Source organism: Oncorhynchus mykiss, chromosome 4 (genome assembly GCF_057628025.1).
Source record: "Oncorhynchus mykiss isolate SJ-2025 chromosome 4, ASM5762802v1, whole genome shotgun sequence".
NCBI classification, from domain to species: Eukaryota; Metazoa; Chordata; class Actinopteri; order Salmoniformes; family Salmonidae; genus Oncorhynchus; species Oncorhynchus mykiss.
Genome location: NC_143025.1, coordinates 6,644,080 through 6,664,884, shown reverse-complemented (window position 1 = coordinate 6,664,884; position 20,805 = coordinate 6,644,080). Strand labels below are relative to the sequence as shown.

General features: G+C 44.6%; 1 protein-coding gene across 2 annotated transcripts in view; it reads left to right on the top strand.

Moving 5' to 3' along the window:
• The first annotated feature begins 1,029 nt into the window (after positions 1 to 1,029).
• hps5 (HPS5 biogenesis of lysosomal organelles complex 2 subunit 2) overlaps positions 1,030 to 20,805 on the top strand; it is a 52,369-nt gene continuing 32,593 nt past the window's right edge. The window contains exons 1-9 of one of the 2 annotated variants that reach the window (XM_090230994.1): positions 1,030 to 1,223; positions 7,065 to 7,190; positions 11,871 to 11,981; positions 12,353 to 12,417; positions 14,123 to 14,315; positions 14,613 to 14,743; positions 14,952 to 15,176; positions 16,982 to 17,142; positions 18,004 to 18,182. In XM_090230994.1, the coding sequence (XP_090087120.1) occupies positions 7,083 to 7,190; positions 11,871 to 11,981; positions 12,353 to 12,417; positions 14,123 to 14,315; positions 14,613 to 14,743; positions 14,952 to 15,176; positions 16,982 to 17,142; positions 18,004 to 18,182 (1,173 nt within the window). In that variant the 5' untranslated portion in view covers positions 1,030 to 1,223; positions 7,065 to 7,082. The remainder of the gene's footprint in view (positions 1,224 to 7,064; positions 7,191 to 11,870; positions 11,982 to 12,352; positions 12,418 to 14,122; positions 14,316 to 14,612; positions 14,744 to 14,951; positions 15,177 to 16,981; positions 17,143 to 18,003; positions 18,183 to 20,805) is intronic. The other variant, XM_090230995.1, reaches the window with a different exon arrangement.

Sequence of the window (20,805 nt, the reverse complement as noted above, 5' to 3'; positions counted from 1 at the left end):
TTGAACCAGACTTTAGGCTCTCATCAGGGCGGTATTCACATCTGATCTAGGATCAGATTTATTATCTGAGAAAAGAAGAAACCCACACACTGCTCTTACTAGAATTGCTGCTCTTCATTAAGCTTTCCGTATGCGTCAGAGCAGTGGGGGGGTTTCTTTTCTTTTTTTTCACGTGTTTAATTGTTAGCATGTGTAACGGATGTGAAATGGCTAGCTAGTTAGCGGTGGTGTGCGCTAATAGCGTTTCAATCAGTGACGTCACCATGCACCAGCAAATAAATATAGCTCAGATGTGCTAGTGCCTTTTTTTTAAAATTTTGATTCATTATGACCTAAAAGGCAAACAGATCGTACATCATCACTACTATTCTGGGAGGCCTTCTGAATCAAGAGGGAAATGAGCTCTGTAAAGCAGTGCTTCTCTCATGTCATTGTAAATAAGAATTTGTTCTTAACTGACTTGCCTAGTTAAATAAAAAAATGCAATTCCCTACATAGGACTCTAGTCAAAAGTAGTGCACTATGTAGTGCGTGACATGGGGAATATAGTGCCATTTAGGAAGCAGCCCTATCCTCATCTCATGTTAGTGGGCTATTTTGGTGTGTGCTGCAAAGGATGTCTTGGGCATTTTCTCATGTTTCAATCAATAGAGGGTTGCTAATGGACTGCACCACTAACCCAACACTTGCCTATGAAGTGTGCCTGCGCCACTGAAAGTAGTGCACACTCACAGAAACAAGATGCGAGGGGGGGGATTATATTTTCATGAACCTAAAACACAAGATTTATTTTGATTTATTTCTACAAGTAGTATTATGCACAGTAAACTAATCAGCCATGTCTTAATCTACACACTGACAAACCATCACTTAGGTTTTAATTTAATTTTTTATTTTAGCTGACAAACGAATGACCATGGTTACATTCATTTAAGAACTCGTGGATTTAAACGTCAAATAAAACTATTTTTTGGGGGGGGGGGGTACTGAACAGTCTAGTGTAGTAGGGACACACCTCCTTGAAAGAATAGTACCAGTAAATTCAGACTTTTCAGGAAGTGTGTCCCATCACAACCGGAGGCGGAGGAGTCGACAGTTCATTCTAGCTAGAAAGTAAACAACTCACGTTAGTTAAACACACACAGCTAAGGACATGAACTGATAGTAAACTGTGTATCACGAAGATTGAATCGCGATTTAAACAGCGGGGACTGTAATGCCTGGTAAGTTTGTTACAAAACTAAACAAACGATTGCCTAGCCGCTAACGTTAGCTCGCTAACTTTCCCTACCCATCGCAAGCGAGAGCGCTTGGTTAACCTAACGTGTACCTATCAAAACAACAATAACAGTTGATAATATGGACAATGGTCAGTCAGACACAAAGCTGACTATTCAAAAACAAATAAACGGAACTTAGTTTGCGTTTTTACACTTTAGATAGCGAAGAAATGCGATTTTTTTTCCCATTGTGGAGGCACTTTCCCCACTACGCAGGGTCCCGTGATGCCCTGCCATCGTTAAAGGACATTTATTCGTACACCACCTATACCGACACCCCCCCTTTAAAGGTTACAAATGCTTTCAAATCAAGCCTAAACCAGTTACTTTCAGATGGCCAACTAAATTCAATGTAAAGTGAACAAAAGCCTAACTTAGTCTCTACACAGTTGTCACAGCAAGCAAGTGTTACTTTCATTATCTAATGTAAGCTGTGGCAACTGGCTGCATTGTTGGAATGTGAAAGTTTTGTTGTCAAGTTCTTTTGCAGGGAACTTAGTTGTCAGATATGGTGGTTCAAAGTCATTTACAGCAAAAACCCTTTAGCTTAGTTTCAGAAATTAAACGTTTTTATTTATTTTTTTTGCTGATCATTTCTCAAAAGTTTTTTCCCCCTTAATATGCATTAGTGCTTTTTACAGTTATCTTTTTTTTTAACTCTTGGTAGCTGGTGGGGGGAAAGTGGAGTCATGATGTTTCCATTTGAGCGGAGGATGGTGAGAGTCATATGACAGAAGGCAGCTGAGGGTTGGCTAATACTGGTAGGTCACTATAAAACTTCCCTGTTGCGGGAAAACGCAGACGGAATCCAGACAAATTACACGGGAATTAAACAATATTCAAAAATGTATTGAACTTAGTAGGAAATAGACAAACAATGTTTTTTTATTAACTTTTTTTATTAACTTATTAGAAAATGCATCAGTATTTTCCTGCAACTTTCTGAAACTGATCAGGAATGCTCCTGTCTGTGTCCGTTATTCCAGAGGACAATTTGGACGGGATATATTTTTTTTCCCCAAACTTCCCCCTGTAATTATTTCTAGTTTTAGTTTTCATAAAATTGACAGTTAAGACAGAAACCTGGAGTTGTCTTTTTTCTAGGCGTGAAGATATTTCAATAAATCCAGGCGATAACAGGCTGCTACACTGAGAATTCCACCCTTTCTCTCTATCTCTCTCAAGTGTCTAAACCAAACCTTCTTTGGTGTGGTGTCGCAATAATGTTTGAATTGAGGAAGTGTGATCATAATCATTTGGTTATTTTAGTGATCCGCAGTACTTCCCAAATGCCCCCCGGGCCTTCAGATGTAAGCTAAACAGTGCAGTTGCACTTGAGATGCGTTTTAAAGGCTATGGATGTAATTTATCATTTCTAAACGTTGTATGCTGCTTCGCAATCTATTAACAGCAAGGGTTGCATTAAATGTGCGCAATATGTTTTACTGATGCATTATGGCACAATATTCAATTCACACGCACAAAACAGAAACACAAGCATTCACTGTGAAAGTTGATACGTGTAGGCCATTCATATATAATAGTTCATGCGTAGCACTTCGTTCATTTTATCGAATCGGTTATTGTTTTTTTTTTGCTCAACCGGTGAGCAACACCTGTCAAACTCGGACATTTCTCTCAAAACACAGGGATGTCAATTCGCACGGGACTAGTATTATCAGAGGAGTTTGGAGTTCGCCCCCCCCAAAAAACTGTAGGTTATTCAGGCCGGAATTGTTACTGTCCTGCCGTAAAAATGACTGCCATGGCAGATTCGGACGGGATTTAAATAACAGAGGTGGCGTTTAGGGCTCGTGCACATAATTCCATTACTCGACCTCCACCCAGTAAAACGAATCGCGGGATGGGATACATTTTACCGGGCTGGTCATTTAGTTATTTGCACGAATACAATCCACATCCGTAATTTTAGTCGCGTCCGAATCTGCCACGGCAGTCATTTGTGCTATTATCCCAGCTCTAACTCCCAGGTCCTCTGATAATACTTATATCGTGCGAGTCGTCGTCCCAGTGTTTTGCGGGATATTACAGAGTTTTAACAGATGCTGCACACAATTTGTGTAAAAACATGGGAACAGATGTATGCTTAAAACAAAGCGTTATGTCGGTAGCCTACAGATGAGTGATCTGTTTTGTCACATATCTAGTGCCTTACTTCTCTTTTTAAAAGGTGCCAAACTTCTCTTTTAAAAGATGAAGTGGACGATATTGTGCCAATGAATTGCCAAATTAGTCAGTTAATTAAATGTCTGCATAGGTTACAGACAGTTCATTATTCTTATTGATATACATTATTATTTTGACTTTCTCCGAACTGAAGGCCAATATTAGGCTATCACTAGACAAGACAAATATCTTCACGCCTAGAATAGCATCCAGGCTTCCGTCATTAACGGTCCATTGTGAATTAGGGGGCAAAAAATTATTTTACTTTTATTTAACCAGGTAGGCCAGCTGCGAACAAGTTCTCATTTACAACTGCGACCTGGCCAAGATAAAGCAAAGCAGTGAGACACAAGCAACAACAAAAATGACAGGTACATGCTGGAGTAATAATTACATAATAATACTAGTCCCGGTGTGATTAGGGTTTAAGGGTTAATATCTGGCAGAATGGTGTCCTGATTATTTGGATCAATTCAGTGGCCGTTTCGTTTTAACAAACTGCAGAGCACTACGGTAACACCGCTAACCAAACAACGCTCTCTGATTGGTGCCGCGTACAGGGTTGCCATGTTCGCGGTTTTCTAGACCATGAAAAAATATGTCACAGGGGAAAGTGTATGGGTTGCGGGTTTTGGGGCTAATTTTTGAAGTTGCACCGCGGCCGCCATGTCATTTCTCTTCAACATAAATATATACTACTGTTAGTTGCTTCTGGCTGTCAGGCAGTGAGGCAGGCTGTAGCTGGAAACGGCAGATTTAAAAAAAATTGAATATCTACATAGGCTAAAGATGCCCATTATCAGCAACCATCACTCCTGTGTTCCAATGTCACGTTGTGTTAGCTAATCCAAGTTTATAATTTTAAAAGGCTAATTGATCATTAGAAAACCCTTTTGCAATTATGTTAGCACAGCTGAAAACTGTTAAAACTGTCCTTCTTTACTAGTTGAGTATCTGAAGCATCTGCATTTGTGGGTTTAGGCTCAAAATGGCCAGAAACAAAGAACTTTCTTCTGAAACTCAGTCTATTCTTGTTCTGAGAAATGAAGGCTATTCCATGAGAGAAATTGCCAAGAAAGTGAAGATCTCATACAACTCTGTCTACCACTCCCTTCACAGAACAGCACAAACTGGCTCTAACCAGAATAGAAAGAGGAGTGGGAGGCCCCGGTGCACAACTGAGCAAGAGGACAAGTACATTAGAGTGTCCAGTTTGAGAAACAGATGCCTCACAAGTCCTCAACTGGCAGCTTCATTAAATATTACCCACAAAACACCGGTCTCAACGTCAACAGTGAAGAGGCGACTCCGAGAGGCTAGCCTTCTAGGCAGAGTTCCTCTGTCCTGTGTCTGTGTTCTTTTGCCCATCTTAATCTTTTATTTTATTGGCCAGTCTGAGATATGGCTTTTTCTTTGCAACTCTGCCTAGAAGGCCAGCATCCCGGAGTCGCCTCTTCACTGTTGACGTTGAGACTGGTGTTTTGTGGGTACTATTTAATGAAGCTGCCAGTTGAGGACTTGTGAAGTATCTGTTTCTCAAACTAGACACTCTAATGTACTTGTCCTCTTGCTCAGTTGTGCACCGGGGCCTCCCACTCCTCTTTCTATTCTGGTTAGAGACAGTTTGCGCTGTTCTGTGAAGGGAGAAGTACACAGCATTATACAAATTGCGTCATGCGTAAGAACAGCCCTTAGCCGTGGTATATTGGCCATATACCATACTCCCTTGTGCCTTATTGCTTAATCATAGCAGTCAAACAAGTTACATTGACATTCATTCATGGGAAACAATCTAGCGAGTTTAATTAGGGCAAATTATCTTTTCTCTTGCGACATATTCAAATACATCTCAATGTTTGTTTTTTGTTTGTAGGAAAACCAAAATTTGTTTCTGATGTCGTTACTACAATATGTCTTCTTAATTGGCTCGGGAACGTTATGGAAAAATGGTTTATTGTATAAATATGGCAGTTCCTCTCTGGGCTATTTTTCAGGCCTTTTAGCAGGTTTTGGGCTACATACGTTAGCTAGACCTGGCAACCCTGGCCGCATGCACACTTGTACCTTGTACACACACAATGCAACTTTTCTTCTATTTTTTTTCTTTCTTCCCAGACCTCAAAATTGGTCTCCTGATGTGGTTTAAGCATGGTTGTCGACTTTGAACGTCCAATGTTGTTTTGTATTTTGATTTAAACAGTGTAATTTTGAGAAAGAACTGAGAAAAACAGATTGTATAGGGACCTACACTAGGAAGTTGAGGGCAGCTAAGGGTTGGCCAACTCTAGGCAGCTGAGGGTTAGCCGACTCTAGCTAGCTGAGGCTTAGCCGACTCTAGCTAGCTGACTCTAGGCAACCGAGGCTTAGCCGACTCTAGGCAGCCGAGGCTTAGCCGACTCTAGGCAGCCGAGGCTTAGCCGACTCTAGGCAGCCGAGGCTTAGCCGACTCTAGGCGACTAATGAACGAGGAGCAGACAGATGGCTAGCTGAGCTGCATCTTTACAATTTACACAGGATGATACATTTCTCAGATTAAATAGGGCTGGCTACAACATAACCGTGTTTTGTCTCAGCATTGTGTATGACAGAATTACATTTTGACATTGTCACCAAAGCCCCATATATTACCCACCACTGCGACCTGTACGCTCTCGTTGGTTGGCCCTCGCTTCATACTCGTCACCATACCCACTGGCTCCAGGTCATCTACAAGTCTCTGCTAGGTAAAGCCCCACCTTATCTCAGCTCACTGGTCACCATAGCAGCACCCTGGTCACTGGTCACCCCCAAAGCCAATTCCTACTTTGGTCACCTTCCAGTTCTCTGCTGCCAATGACTGGAACGAACTGCAAAAATCACTGAAGCTGGAGACTCATATCTCCCTCACTAGCTTTAAGCACCAGCTGTCAGAGCAGCTCACATATCACTGCACCTGTACATAGCCCATCTGTAAACAGCCCATCTATCTACCTCATCCCCATACTGTATTTATTTATTTATTTTGCTCCTTTGCACCCCAGTATCTCTATCTGCACATTCATCTTCTGCCTATCTACCATTCCAGTGTTTAATTGCTATATTGTAATTACTTTGCCAACATGGCCTATTTATTGCCTTAACTCCCTTATCTTACCTCATTTGCACTCACTGTATATAGACTTTTTGTTTTCTTTTGTTCTACTGTATTATTGACTGTATGTTTTGTTTATTCCATGTGTAACTCTGTGTTGTTGTATGTGTCGAATTGCTATGCTTTATCTTGGCCAGGTCGCAGTTGCAAATGAGAACTTGTTCTCAACTTGTCTACCTGGTTAAATAAAGGTGAAATTAAAATAATATATATATATATATATATATTTTTTTTTGTTTGATTAGACCGCTGTCAGTCTTCAGTCTTCTAGAAATACTTTTTCAATAGCCCCTTTACCAAGCTTTTTAAATTGTTTTTATCTGTTGCTCAAGGGGGGTTTGTGTCTGTGTGTGTGTGTGTGTGTAGTGTCTGTGTACTGTGACAGCAGAAAATAAACAATATATTCTCTCTCCCTCATTTCCTTCCCCCTCTCTCCTTCTCTATCCCATTCTCTCCTCCTCTCTAAGCTGGTCAGGACTGTAACCATGCCCATGTTACCTGTAGTGCCTGAAGTTCAGAGTCATGTGCTGGCTGAGTTTGACTGTCTGGACCCCCTGCTCTCTGCACTCCGCCTGGACTCTGGCAGGCTCAAGGTAGGTCACGCATGCACGTTATTATTAGCTGAGAAAAGTTTAGAGGTTCGACTCCAAATATTCAATTGATTTGTTGAAGGAAGAGATATCAAGTGGATTGTAAAAGTTTTAATTTAACCTTTTATTTAAGTCAGTTAAGAACAAATTCTTATTTACAATGACAGCCTACCCCCAACAGTGGGTTAACTACCTTGTTCCGGGGGCAGAACGACAGATTTTTACCTTGTCAGCTCGGGAATTCGATCAAGCAACTTTTCGGTTACTGGCCCAACGCTCTAACCACTAGGCTACCTGCCACCTCTACACTCTAACCACCAGGCTACCTGCCACCTCTACACTCTAACCACTAGGCAACCCTGCCACCTCTACACTCTAACCACTAGGCTCTACCTGCCACCTCTACGCTCTAACCACTAGGCTACCTGCCACCTCTACACTCTAACCACTAGGCTACCTGCCACCTCTACACTCTAACCACTAGGCTACCTGCCACCTCTACACTCTAACCACTAGGCTACCTGCCACCTCTACACTCTAACCACTAGGCTACCTGCCACCTCTACACTCTAACCACTAGGCTACCTGCCACCTCTACACTCTAACCACTAGGCTACCTGCCTCCTCTACACTCTAACCACTAGGCTACCTGCCACCTCTACACTCTAACCACTAGGCTACGCTGCCACCTCTACACTCTAACCACTAGGCTCTACCTGCCACCTCTACGCTCTAACCACTAGGCTACCTGCCACCTCTACACTCTAACCACTAGGCTACCTGCCACCTCTACACTCTAACCACTAGGCTACCTGCCACCTCTACACTCTAACCACTAGGCTACCTGCCACCTCTACACTCTAACCACTAGGCTACCTGCCACCTCTACACTCTAACCACTAGGCAACCCTGCCACCTCTACACTCTAACCACTAGGCTCTACCTGCCACCTCTACGCTCTAACCACTAGGCTACCTGCCACCTCTACACTCTAACCACTAGGCTACCTGCCACCTCTACACTCTAACCACTAGGCTACCTGCCACCTCTACACTCTAACCACTAGGCTACCTGCCACCTCTACACTCTAACCACTAGGCTACCTGCCACCTCTACACTCTAACCACTAGGCTACCTGCCACCTCTACACTCTAACCACTAGGCTACCTGCCACCTCTACACTCTAACCACTAGGCTACCTGCCACCTCTACACTCTAACCACTAGGCTACCTGCCACCTCTACACTCTAACCACTAGGCTACCTGCCACCTCTACACTCTAACCACTAGGCAACCCTGCCACCTCTACACTCTAACCACTAGGCTCTACCTGCCACCTCTACACTCTAACCACTAGGCTACCTGCCACCTCTACACTCTAACCACTAGGCTACCTGCCACCTCTACACTCTAATCACTAGGCTACCTGCCACCTCTACACTCTAACCACTAGGCTACCTGCCACCTCTACACTCTAACCACTAGGCTACCTGCCACCTCTACACTCTAACCACTAGGCTACCTGCCACCTCTACACTCTAACCACTAGGCTACCTGCCACCTCTACACTCTAACCACTAGGCTACCTGCCACCTCTACACTCTAACCACTAGGCTACCTGCCACCTCTACACTCTAACCACTAGGCTACCTGCCACCTCTACACTCTAACCACTAGGCTACCTGCCACCTCTACACTCTAACCACTAGGCTACCTGCCACCTCTACACTCTAACCACTAGGCTACCTGCCACCTCTACACTCTAACCACTAGGCTACCTGCCACCTCTACACTCTAACCACTAGGCTACCTGCCACCTCTACACTCTAACCACTAGGCTACCTGCCACCTCTACACTCTAACCACTAGGCTACCTGCCACCTCTACACGCTAACCACTAGGCTACCTGCCACCTCTACACTCTAACCACTAGGCTACCTGCCACCTCTACACTCTAACCACTAGGCAACCCTGCCACCTCTACACTCTAACCACTAGGCTCTACCTGCCACCTCTACGCTCTAACCACTAGGCTCTACCTGCCACCTCTACGCTCTAACCACTAGGCTACCTGCCACCTCTACGCTCTAACCACTAGGCTACCTGCCACCTGCCACCTCTACACTCTAACCACTAGGCTACCTGCCACCTCTACACTCTAACCACTAGGCTACCTGCCACCTCTACACTCTAATCACTAGGCTACCTGCCACCTCTACACTCTAACCACTAGGCTACCTGCCACCTCTACACTCTAACCACTAGGCTACCTGCCACCTCTACACTCTAACCACTAGGCTACCTGCCACCTCTACACTCTAACCACTAGGCTACCTGCCACCTCTACACTCTAACCACCAGGCTACCTGCCACCTCTACACTCTAACCACTAGGCTACCTGCCACCTCTACACTCTAACCACTAGGCTACCTGCCACCTCTACACTCTAACCACTAGGCTACCTGCCACCTCTACACTCTAACCACTAGGCTACCTGCCACCTCTACACTCTAACCACCAGGCTACCTGCCACCTCTACACTCTAACCACTAGGCTACCTGCCACCTCTACACTCTAACCACTAGGCTACCTGCCACCTCTACACTCTAACCACTAGGCTACCTGCCACCTCTACACTCTAACCACTAGGCTACCTGCCACCTCTACACTCTAACCACTAGGCTACCTGCCACCTCTACACTCTAACCACTAGGCTACCTGCCACCTCTACACTCTAACCACTAGGCTACCTGCCACCTCTACACTCTAACCACTAGGCTACCTGCCACCTCTACACTCTAACCACCAGGCTACCTGTCTCCCCTACCCTCTAACCACTACCCTGCCACCTCTACCCTCTAACCACTAGGCTACCTGCCACCTCTACACTCTAACCACTAGGCTACCTGCCACCTCTACACTCTAACCACCAGGCTACCTGCCACCTCTACACTCTAACCACTAGGCTACCTGCCACCTCTACACTCTAACCACTAGGCTACCTGCCACCTCTACACTCTAACCACTAGGCTACCTGCCACCTCTACACTCTAACCACTAGGCTACCTGCCACCTCTACACTCTAACCACTAGGCTACCTGCCACCTCTACACTCTAACCACTAGGCTACCTGCCACCTCTACACTCTAACCACTAGGCTACCTGCCACCTCTACACTCTAACCACTAGGCTACCTGCCACCTCTACACTCTAACCACTAGGCTACCTGCCACCTCTACACTCTAACCACTAGGCTACCTGCCACCTCTACACTCTAACCACTAGGCTACCTGCCACCTCTACACTCTAACCACTAGGCTACCTGCCACCTCTACACTCTAACCACCAGGCTACCTGCCACCTCTACACTCTAACCACTAGGCTACCTGCCACCTCTACACTCTAACCACTAGACTACCTGCCACCTCTACACTCTAACCACTAGACTACCTGCCACCTCTACACTCTAACCACTAGGCTACCTGCCACCTCTACACTCTAACCACTAGGCTACCTGCCACCTCTACACTCTAACCACTAGACTACCTGCCACCTCTACACTCTAACCACTAGGCTACCTGCCACCTCTACACTCTAACCACCAGGCTACCTGTCTCCCCTACTGTATCGAATTTTTAAAAAATACAAATATTTTCCAGCTCCTGTGAATAGTTTGTTTTAGTCAGATTAATCAGTCTGTAATACACAATTGATCTATACAACCTGGCACGTTGGAGTGTAAAAATGTGTAAATGTTTGTTACAAACCAGAATGTTGAAGTTACATTTCAACTTATTCTACCGGTTGTCTGTGTGCTTTGTCCTTCAGCTGTTTGAAATTTGAGACAAAGTATGTAGAAATATGTTTGTATTTACGATCTTCTGACACATGCGATGTAAACGGTAGCACGATATGTAAACGGTAGCACGATATGTAAACGGTAGCACGATATGTAAACGGTAGCACGATATGTAAACGGTAGCACGATATGTAAACGGTAGCACGATATGTAAACGGTAGCACGATATGTAAACGGTAACACGATATGTAAACGGTAACACGATATGTAAACACTAGCACGATATGTAAACGGTAGCACGATATGTAAACGGTAGCACGATATGTAAACGGTAGCACGATATGTAAACGGTAACACGATATGTAAACGGTAACACGATATGTAAACGGTAACACGATATGTAAACGGTAACACGATATGTAAACACTAGCACGATATGTAAACGGTAGCACGATATGTAAACGGTAGCACGATATGTAAACGGTAGCACATTGTAACCCAACATTCAGCTGGCATTGGCAAACCTACCAGCTCTCTAGATAGTTGGGGAAACCATACCTTCCTGTGGATATTTTGTCTCAAATTTCGAGCAGCTGGAGGACAAACTGCATGGACAACCGCTAGAATAAGTTTAAATGTATTTCTTTTTTCCCTCAACATTCTGACTTGTGAGGAGCATTTACATACCTTAAGGGAACATTTGTGTATATAGTTTGTCCAATGCCAATAACTTCCCATTCATTTTTGTCCATTTCAGGGGGGAGTTCCCTTACACAGTTTTACACTCCCAATGTGTCAGGCTGTATATATATCAATGCATTGTTTATTGAAGCCTGATTTAATCAGACTGTGTTTTGAAAACCCTCTCTTTTCTTGTCTGTCAGTGCACCTGTCTGGCTGTATCAAGGAAGTGGCTAGCTTTGGGAACGTCAGCTGGAGGGCTGCACCTCATCCAGAGGGAAGGATGGAAGCAGAGGCTCATCCTCACACACAAGGTAGCGTATATAATGTTATCGTCTACTTCCTGGTAACATAATAAACGGATTGGCAGGATATACGACCTGTTTGTTGTTATCAGATAGATGTACTCTTGTTTTTAATAACATTGCACGAGCGATCCAGAACAGCACATCTCCTGTTTATGTAGCTTGAGGCAGCATGATGTACCAGTACACCCCCTGGACAGGACGCTAGTCTACCTCCTGTTTCTGTAGTGTGAGTCAGCTTGATGTACCAGTACACTCCCTGGACAGGACGCTAGTCTATCGCAGGGCCTTACCCTCAATCCGAGTGCCAGGTCCCATTTTTACGGTGTTTGGTTTGACTCGGCCAGGGATCAATAAGTGTCCTATTTCTTCTATCTCAGGAGGGATCTATCACTCAGGTGTCGTGTTGTCCACACGATGAAGACTTTATTGCTGTGGCAACAAGGTAAAAATGTTTTTAAAAATAACTCAAAGCATAGAAATTTATTTGAAGTTCACATGTTTACTCACTTCAGTGACTTCAACTTCTTCAATAAGTAAGTGTCAGGCTTTTTCAGTTTGCTTTTTTGTCTGTCTGCCTCCCAGTCTGCCTCTCTCTCTGTCTTTCTCTGTCTTTCTCTGCATGTTGTAGGTCAGGACCTGGTTGTAGCTAAACTAGGGGTAGATTTGGGATGAAAGGTTTTCTCTCTCTCTATGTCTCAGTCAGGGTCTGGTGGTGATCTGTCTGTCCTCTCTCAGTCAGGGTCTGGTGGTGATCTGTCTGTCCTCTCTCAGTCAGGGTCTGATGGTGATCTGTCTGTCCTCTCTCGGTCAGGGTCTGGTGGTAGTCTGTCTGTCATCTCTCAGTCAGGGTCTGGTGGTGATCTGTCTGTCATCTCTCAGTCAGGGTCTGGTGGTAGTCTGTCTGTCTGTCCTCTCTCAGTCAGGGCCTGGTGGTGATCTGTCTGTCCTCTCTCAGTCAGGGTCTGGTGGTAGTCTGTCTGTCTGTCTGTCCTCTCTCGGTCAGGGTCTGGTGGTAGTCTGTCTGTCTGTCCTCTCTCAGTCAGGGTCTGGTGGTAGTCTGTCTGTCATCTCTCAGTCAGGGTCTGGTGGTGATCTGTCTGTCATCTCTCAGTCAGGGTCTGGTGGTAGTCTGTCTGTCTGTCCTCTCTCGGTCAGGGTCTGGTGGTAGTCTGTCTGTCTGTCATCTCTCAGTCAGGGTCTGGTGGTAGTCTGTCTGTCTGTCCTCTCTCGGTCAGGGTCTGGTGGTAGTCTGTCTGTCTGTCATCTCTCAGTCAGGGTCTGGTGGTAGTCTGTCTGTCATCTCTCAGTCAGGGTCTGGTGGTGATCTGTCTGTCATCTCTCAGTCAGGGTCTGGTGGTGATCTGTCTGTCCTCTCTCAGTCAGGGTCTGGTGGTGATTTGCCTGTCTGTCTGCCTGCCTGTCTGTCTGCCTGCCTGTCTGCCTGCCTGTCTGCCTGCCTGCCTGCCTGCCTGTCTGCCTGTCTGTCTGCCTGTCTCTGTCTGTCTGTCTGTCTGTCTGTCCTTTCTCAGTCAGGGCCTGGTGGTGATTTGTCTGTCCTCTCTCAGTCAGGGCCTGGTGGTGATTTGTCTGCCTGCCTGTCTGCCTGCCTGTCTGCCTGTCTGTCTGCCTGTCTGTCTGCCTGTCTGTCTGTCTGTCTGTCTGTCTGTCCTTTCTCAGTCAGGGCCTGGTGGTGATTTGTCTGTCCTCTCTCAGTCAGGGCCTGGTGGTGATTTGTCTGTCTGCCTGTCTGTCTGTCTTCCTTCTCTCAATCAGGGCCTGGTGGTGATTTGTCCGTCCTCTCTCAGTCAGGGCCTGGTGGTGATTTGTCCGTCCTCTTTCAGTCAGGGTCTGGTGGTGATGTGTCTGTCTGTCTGTCTGTCTGTCTGTCTGTCTGTCTGTCTGTCTGTCTGTCTGTCCTCTCTCAGTCAGGGCCTGGTGGTGATTTGTCTGCCCTCTCTGTCAGGGCCTGGTGGATATTTGTCTGTCTGTCTGTCTGTCTGTCTGCCCTCTCTCAGTCAGGGCCTGGTGGTGATTTGTCTGTCTGTCTGTCTGTCTGTCCTCTCTCAGTCAGGGCCTGGTGGTGATCTGTCTGTCTGTCCTCTCTCAGTCAGGGCCTGGTGGTGATCTGTCTGTCTGTCCTCTCTCAGTCAGGGCCTGGTGGTAGTGTGGGAGCTTCAACTTGAGCGTCGTGGCAGACCAGAGAGGGTCAGTGTTTCCTGGGAACACCGTGGCCAGACGCTCACCTCTCTCTGCTGGGACACCGCAGCCCTCAGGGTGTTTGCTGGGGATAAGGGGGGCAAGGTGTCCTTCCTCCGCGCTGGATCCTCCAAACTCGGAAAGGTAGTGGGAAACTAACCGTTGAGTTTTATTTTGGGGAGGTGAAAGATATATTAGCCTGGTCCCATCTCTATTTGTGCTGTCATGCCGACTCCTATGGTCTTTGTCATGCCAAATGTCTGGCGTGAGAACACTGGTAATGGTTGGCTGTTCAGCAAATCTGGCACCAAGCTCGGAATAGCTGAATTGATTATCAGGTATAGTTTTTTTTTCTTCCCCTTCCCCATACCGTGGATCTATTACAATCTCCATCTCACGTATCCTGTCTAGTCACATGATCCTTTGTTCTGTGTTGTCCAGGGCTCAGCGTTTGTGATCTTCCCCGTCCAGACCATCACTACTGTGGATTCCAGAGTGGTTCAGCTGGGTTATCTGGACGGACGACTGCTTGTGTCCTCTCTCAGCCGCTGCTACCTCTGTGACACGGAGAGGTGAGTGTGGGGACATAACTGGGGGGCAGTAGGCCGCCCAGATGTTACAGAAGTGTCGTGGAAGCATAGAAGAAGATATTTTTTAATATTATATATTTAACATTTAAAAAAAAAAAAATATATATATAACATTTTAATATTAGTGAGTAATATTATCTGGTCTATAAGGTTAAAGGTACCACCCAGCTCCTCCTCTCGCGATCCACAGAGAGAAGTTCTGGCGTGTCGGTAACAAGGAGCGGGACGGAGAATACGGAGCGTGTTTCTTCCCTCTGAGCCGCGGCGTGATCGTTGGCCAACAACCTCCTCCTCTGCTGTACTGTGCCAGGCCTGGGTCTAGAGTCTGGGAGGCCAGCTTCAGTGGAGATGTCCTCAGCACGCACCAGTTTAAACAGCTGCTGGCCGTACCACCTGCACCTCTCATCAGCTACAGGTGTGTGTGAAGGCAGTGGCCTTCAGGAAGTGTTCATACCCTTTTTTGACTTATTCTACATTTTGTTGTGTTACAGCCTGAATTCAACATGGATTGAATAGTTTAAAAAATATTTTTTTTTTTACCCATCGACACACACTACCACATAATGACAAAGTGAAAACATGTATTTTGTTTTATTATTTATTGAAAATGAAATCCAGATATCTAATTTACAGAAGTATTCACACCCCTGAGTCAATAATACTTCATAGAAGCACCATTTTGGTGGCTATTTACAGCTGTGAGTCTTTCTGGATTCTGAAGTCAAAGAGTTTTCCACACTCCAAGATAGGCACTTCATTCATTTTTTTTTAATTCATCAAGTTGGTTGTTGATCGTTGCTAGGCAGCCATTTTCAAGTCTTGCCATAGATTTTCAAGACAATTTTTTTTTAAAGTCCAAAACTGTAACTAGGCCACTCAGAAACATTCAATGTCGTCTTGGTAAGCAACTCCGCTTTTTTTTACCCATCTACCAATAGGTTCCCTTCTTTGCGAGGCATTGGAAAACCTCCCTGGGCTTTGTGATTGAATCTGTGTTTGAAATTCACTGCTCGACTGAGGGACCTTAGAGATAATTGTATGTGTGGGGTACAGAGATAAGGCAGTCATTCAAAATATTATGTTAAACACTATTATTGCACACAGAGTGAGTCCATGCAACTTATTATGAGACTTGTTCAGCACATTTCTTCTCCTGAACTTATTCAGGCTCTTCGCCATAACAAAGGGGTTGGATACTTATTGACTCTAGACATTTCTTAAAACATAATTCCACTTTGACATTATTAGGGTATTGTGTGTAGATCAGTGACCCAAAAATATATTTTTAAAAATTTGGGCTGTAACGTGTGTGTGTGTGTGTGTGTGTGTGTGTGTGTGTGTGTGTGTGTAAACTTCTAGGTCCTAGAATCTAGGGGGATTCACTCTGTACATTGTAAGCTAATATATACAGTACCAGTTTTTTTTTTAAATGTAATATCCTCTACATCGTATAATAGTTCTGAAGACTTCAAAACTATGAAATGACAAAGAGAATCATGTAGTAACAAAAATAGTGTGAAACAAATCAAAATATATTTGAGATTCTTCAAGTAGCCACCTTTTGCCTTGACAGCTTTGCAAACTCTTGGAATTCTCTCAACCAGCTTCATGAGGTAGTTACCTGGAATGCATTTCAATTAACAGTTAAAAATTATTTGACCAAGATGGAGGGTGATGGAGTGCTGCATCAGATGCCCTGGCCTCCACAATCCCCCGACCTCAACCCAATTGAGATGGTTTGGGATGAGTCGGACCGCAGAGTGAAGGAAAAGCAGCCAACAAGTGCTCAGCATATGTGGGAACTCCTTCAAGACTGTAGGAAAAGCGTTACAGGTGATGCTGGTTGAGAGAATGCCAAGAGTGTGCAAAGGTAAAGGGTGGCTATTTGAAGAATCTCAAATATATATAACACTTTTTTGGTTACTATGTGTTATTTCATAGTTTTGATGTCTTCACTATTATTCTACAATGTAGAAAATAGTAAAAAAAAAAAAGAAAGAAAAATCCTTGAATGAGTTGGTGTTCTATAACTTTTGGCCAAATAGCTAGCATTTCGGTAGCACGACTGGGTAAGATGCTTCAGGAGGGCGGTCGCGTGTTTACGAGGCAGAGGTCCTGGGTTCGAGCCTCTGTATGAGCAGAAGGAAGCTGTACTCACTTTAAGCCGCGTGACGTCCTTTACACTAATACTGTTTGTTTGTTGTTGTTGTTTATCTGCAGAAGTGAGCCCCATTACAACCGAGCCCAGAAGAGTTCCCAGTCCATAGCCTTCCCCAGACTGTTATACTTTGGGGATCAGAACCTGCTGACGTGGACAGACTCGGCTATCTATGTCTTCACTCCTCAGAGTGGCCAGGTACTGCTGTGGACCGAGGTCAAAGGTTAGTAGCAGTAGCTTTTAGGTAGTAGTTCAGCGTTCTCCAGTAACAACAAACTAACTACACTGAACAAAAAATATAAACGCAACATGTAAAGTGTTGTTCCCATGTTTCATGAGCTGAAATAAAAGATCCCAGAAATGTTCTATACACACAAACAATCTTATTTCTCTCCCAAATGTTGTGCACAATTTTGCTTTCATCTCTTAGTGAGCATTTGTCCTTTGCCCAGATAGGTGTGGCATATCAAGAAGCTGATTAAACAGCATGATCACAGGTGCACCTTGTGCTGGGGATAATAAATTACCACTTTAAAATGTGTAGTTTTGTCACACAAGACAATGCCACAGTTTTGAGGGAGCGTGTAATTGGCATGTTGACTGTAGGAATGTCCACTGCTTCTTCACCTTGTGGGATCGTCGGGGGAGGAGTCTCTGTCTCATCCATTCCTCTGTCACCTGACACGTGACCGACCACCTGTTCACCTTCACTGTCAGTCATCCTACCTGTCCAGCTACCCACACAGATTCCACTAATCTTTCAATGTGTAATGGGTATTTCTGTCTGTAATAAAGCCCCATTGTGGTGAAAAACTCATTCTGATTGGCTGGGCACCCCTGCAAAGTCATGTGAAATCCATAGTTTAGAAATTGTTGCATGTTGCGTTTTTTTATAATTTTGTTCAGTGTAGATGTTGTATTTGAGTGTACATTTCAGATCTGTGACTATTTATGTCTCCTAGATGTTTCTAGATGTTTCTCCACTACCCTTCAGGTTAAAAAGCCCCAAAAAGATGAATTTAATGTTCTGAAAAGAAAATGGACACTCAATAATTTTTCTTATTATTATTTTTTTCTTCTCCAGACGTGGTTGAGATAGCGGTGTACCGCAACGAGCTGTTCTGTCTCCGTGGCGACGGCCGCATGTCCCACCTCTCGCTGTTGTCTGTGGAGCGGTGTGTCGACAGGTTGCTACGCAGGGAGGCGTGGTCTCTAGCGGCCACGGTCTGCGTGATGTTTCAACATGCGATCGCCCCCAGCAAGGTGAGACTCGTATTACTGCAGGTTTTTCACCCCAAACCCTGTCCCTCAAAGTACTCTAAGGGCGTTTTGAGCTGTAGTTTGTTACGTTGTATTTTTTTTCTTCTCATTTGGTTCAGTTGGGTTTCACAATGCCAAATGTCAAACTAACTAAAAGTTCCTAAACAAAACCACATATCCAAGCAAGCACTTCTTCATTGAACAAAAATAGCCACTCTCAGGACCGGCCCGCCCAGTAGGCAGAATTAGGCCTTGGTCTACCCCATTCATAGACTCTAACTTCTTTAGCACCTATTGACGATAGTATCTTCCTTACAGAGGGTTTTTGTTAAGAGCCCCGACACTCGGTCTGAAACGTTGACACGCATCGCTAGCGGTCGTGTTTTGGAAACGGGGACTATATCTTTCACATCAGCCAGGAAGTAATACAAATTAAAGGTTAAATTGATACACATCTGAGGGTTTGTGTTTCCCACACGGCCATATCTTCAAGTTATAGTGTTTACTGACAGACGGAAGACAGAGGAGAACACCTGGGATAATTATCTAATCTAACGTCCTCTGAACACCTGGGATAATTATCTAATCTAACGTCCTCTGAACACCTGGGATAATGATCTAATCTAACGTCCTCTGAACACCTGGGATAATTATCTAATCTAACGTCCTCTGAACACCTGGGATAATGATCTAATCTAACGTCCTCTGAACACCTGGGATAATGATCTAATCTAACATCCTCTGAACACCTGGGATAATTATCTAATCTAACGTCCTCTGAACACCTGGGATAATGATCTAATCTAACGTCCGCTGAACACCTGGGATAATGATCTAATCTAACGTCCTCTGAACACCTGGGATAATTATCTAATCTAACGTCCTCTGAACACCTGGGATAATTATCTAATCTAACGTCCTCTGAACACCTGGGATAATTATCTAATCTAACGTCCTCTGAACACCTGGGATAATTATCTAATCTAACGTCCTCTGAACACCTGGGATAATTATCTAATCTAACGTCCTCTGAACACCTGGGATAATTATCTAATCTAACGTCCTCTGAACACCTGGGATAATTATCTAATCTAACGTCCTCTGAACACCTGGGATAATTATCTAATCTAACGTCCTCTGAACACCTGGGATAATGATCTAATCTAACGTCCGCTGAACACTTGGGATAATGATCTAATCTAACGTCCTCTGAACACCTGGGATAATTATCTAATCTAACGTCCTCTGAACACTTGGGATAATGATCTAATCTAATGTCCTCTGAACACCTGGGATAATGATCTAATCTAACGTCCTCTGAACACCCTTGTGTGAATTTAACTCAGGAAGTGTAGTGGAAGTGTAGTTTAGTAGGATGGAGGCTCCATAGCTGTATGGGTCTGTAGCTACTACAGTGTCGTTTAGGAGGATGGAGGCTGTATGGGTCTGTAGCTACTACAGTGTAGTTTAGTAGGATGGAGGCTGTATGGGTCTGTAACTGCTACAGTTTAGTTTAGTACGATGGAGGCATCTGTAACTGCTACAGTGTAGTTTAGTAGGATGGAGGCATCTGTAACTGCTACAGTGTAGTTTAGTAGGATGGAGGCATCTGTAACTGCTACAGTGTAGTTTAGTAGGATGGAGGCGTCTGTAACTGCTACAGTGTAGTTTAGTAGGATGGAGGCTGTATGGGTCTGTAACTGCTACAGTGTAGTTTAGTAGGATGGAGGCTGTATGGGTCTGTAACTGCTACAGTGTAGTTTAGGAGGATGGAGGCTGTATGGGTATGTAACTACTACAGTGTAGTTTAGGAGGATGGAGGCTGTATGGGTATGTAACTACTACAGTATAGTTTAGTAGGATGGAGGCATCTGTAACTGCTACAGTGTAGTTTAGTAGGATGGAGGCTGTATGGATCTGTAACTACTACAGTGTAGTTTAGTAGCATGGAGGCTGTATGGGTCTGTAACTACTACAGTATAGTTTAGTAGGATGGAGGCTGTATGGATCTGTAACTGCTACAGTGTAGTTTAGTAGGATGGAGGCTGTATGGATCTGTAACTACTACAGTGTAGTTTAGTAGGATGGAGGCATCTGTAACTGCTACAGTGTAGTTTAGTAGGATGGAGGCTGTATGGATCTGTAGTTTTACTGATGAAAAAGACATTACAATTTACATACATTACATATTAATGTTTTTAAATGTATCTATCAGTTCCACATACATGTCAGTACACACACTCAACCAGTAGGTCACATGTCAGTACACACACTCAACCAGTAGGTCACATGTCAGTACACACACTCAACCAGTAGGTCACATGTCAGTACACACACTCAACCAGTAGGTCACATGTCAGTACACACACTCAACCAGTAGGTCACATGTCAGTACACACACTCAACCAGTAGGTCACATGTCAGTACACACACTCAACCAGTAGGTCACATGTCAGTACACACACTCAACCAGTAGGTCACATGTCAGTACACACACTCAACCAGTAGGTCACATGTCAGTACACACACTCAACCAGTAGGTCACATGTCAGTACACACACTCAACCAGTAGGTCACATGTCAGTACATACACACACTCAACCAGTCGGTCACATGTCAGTACATA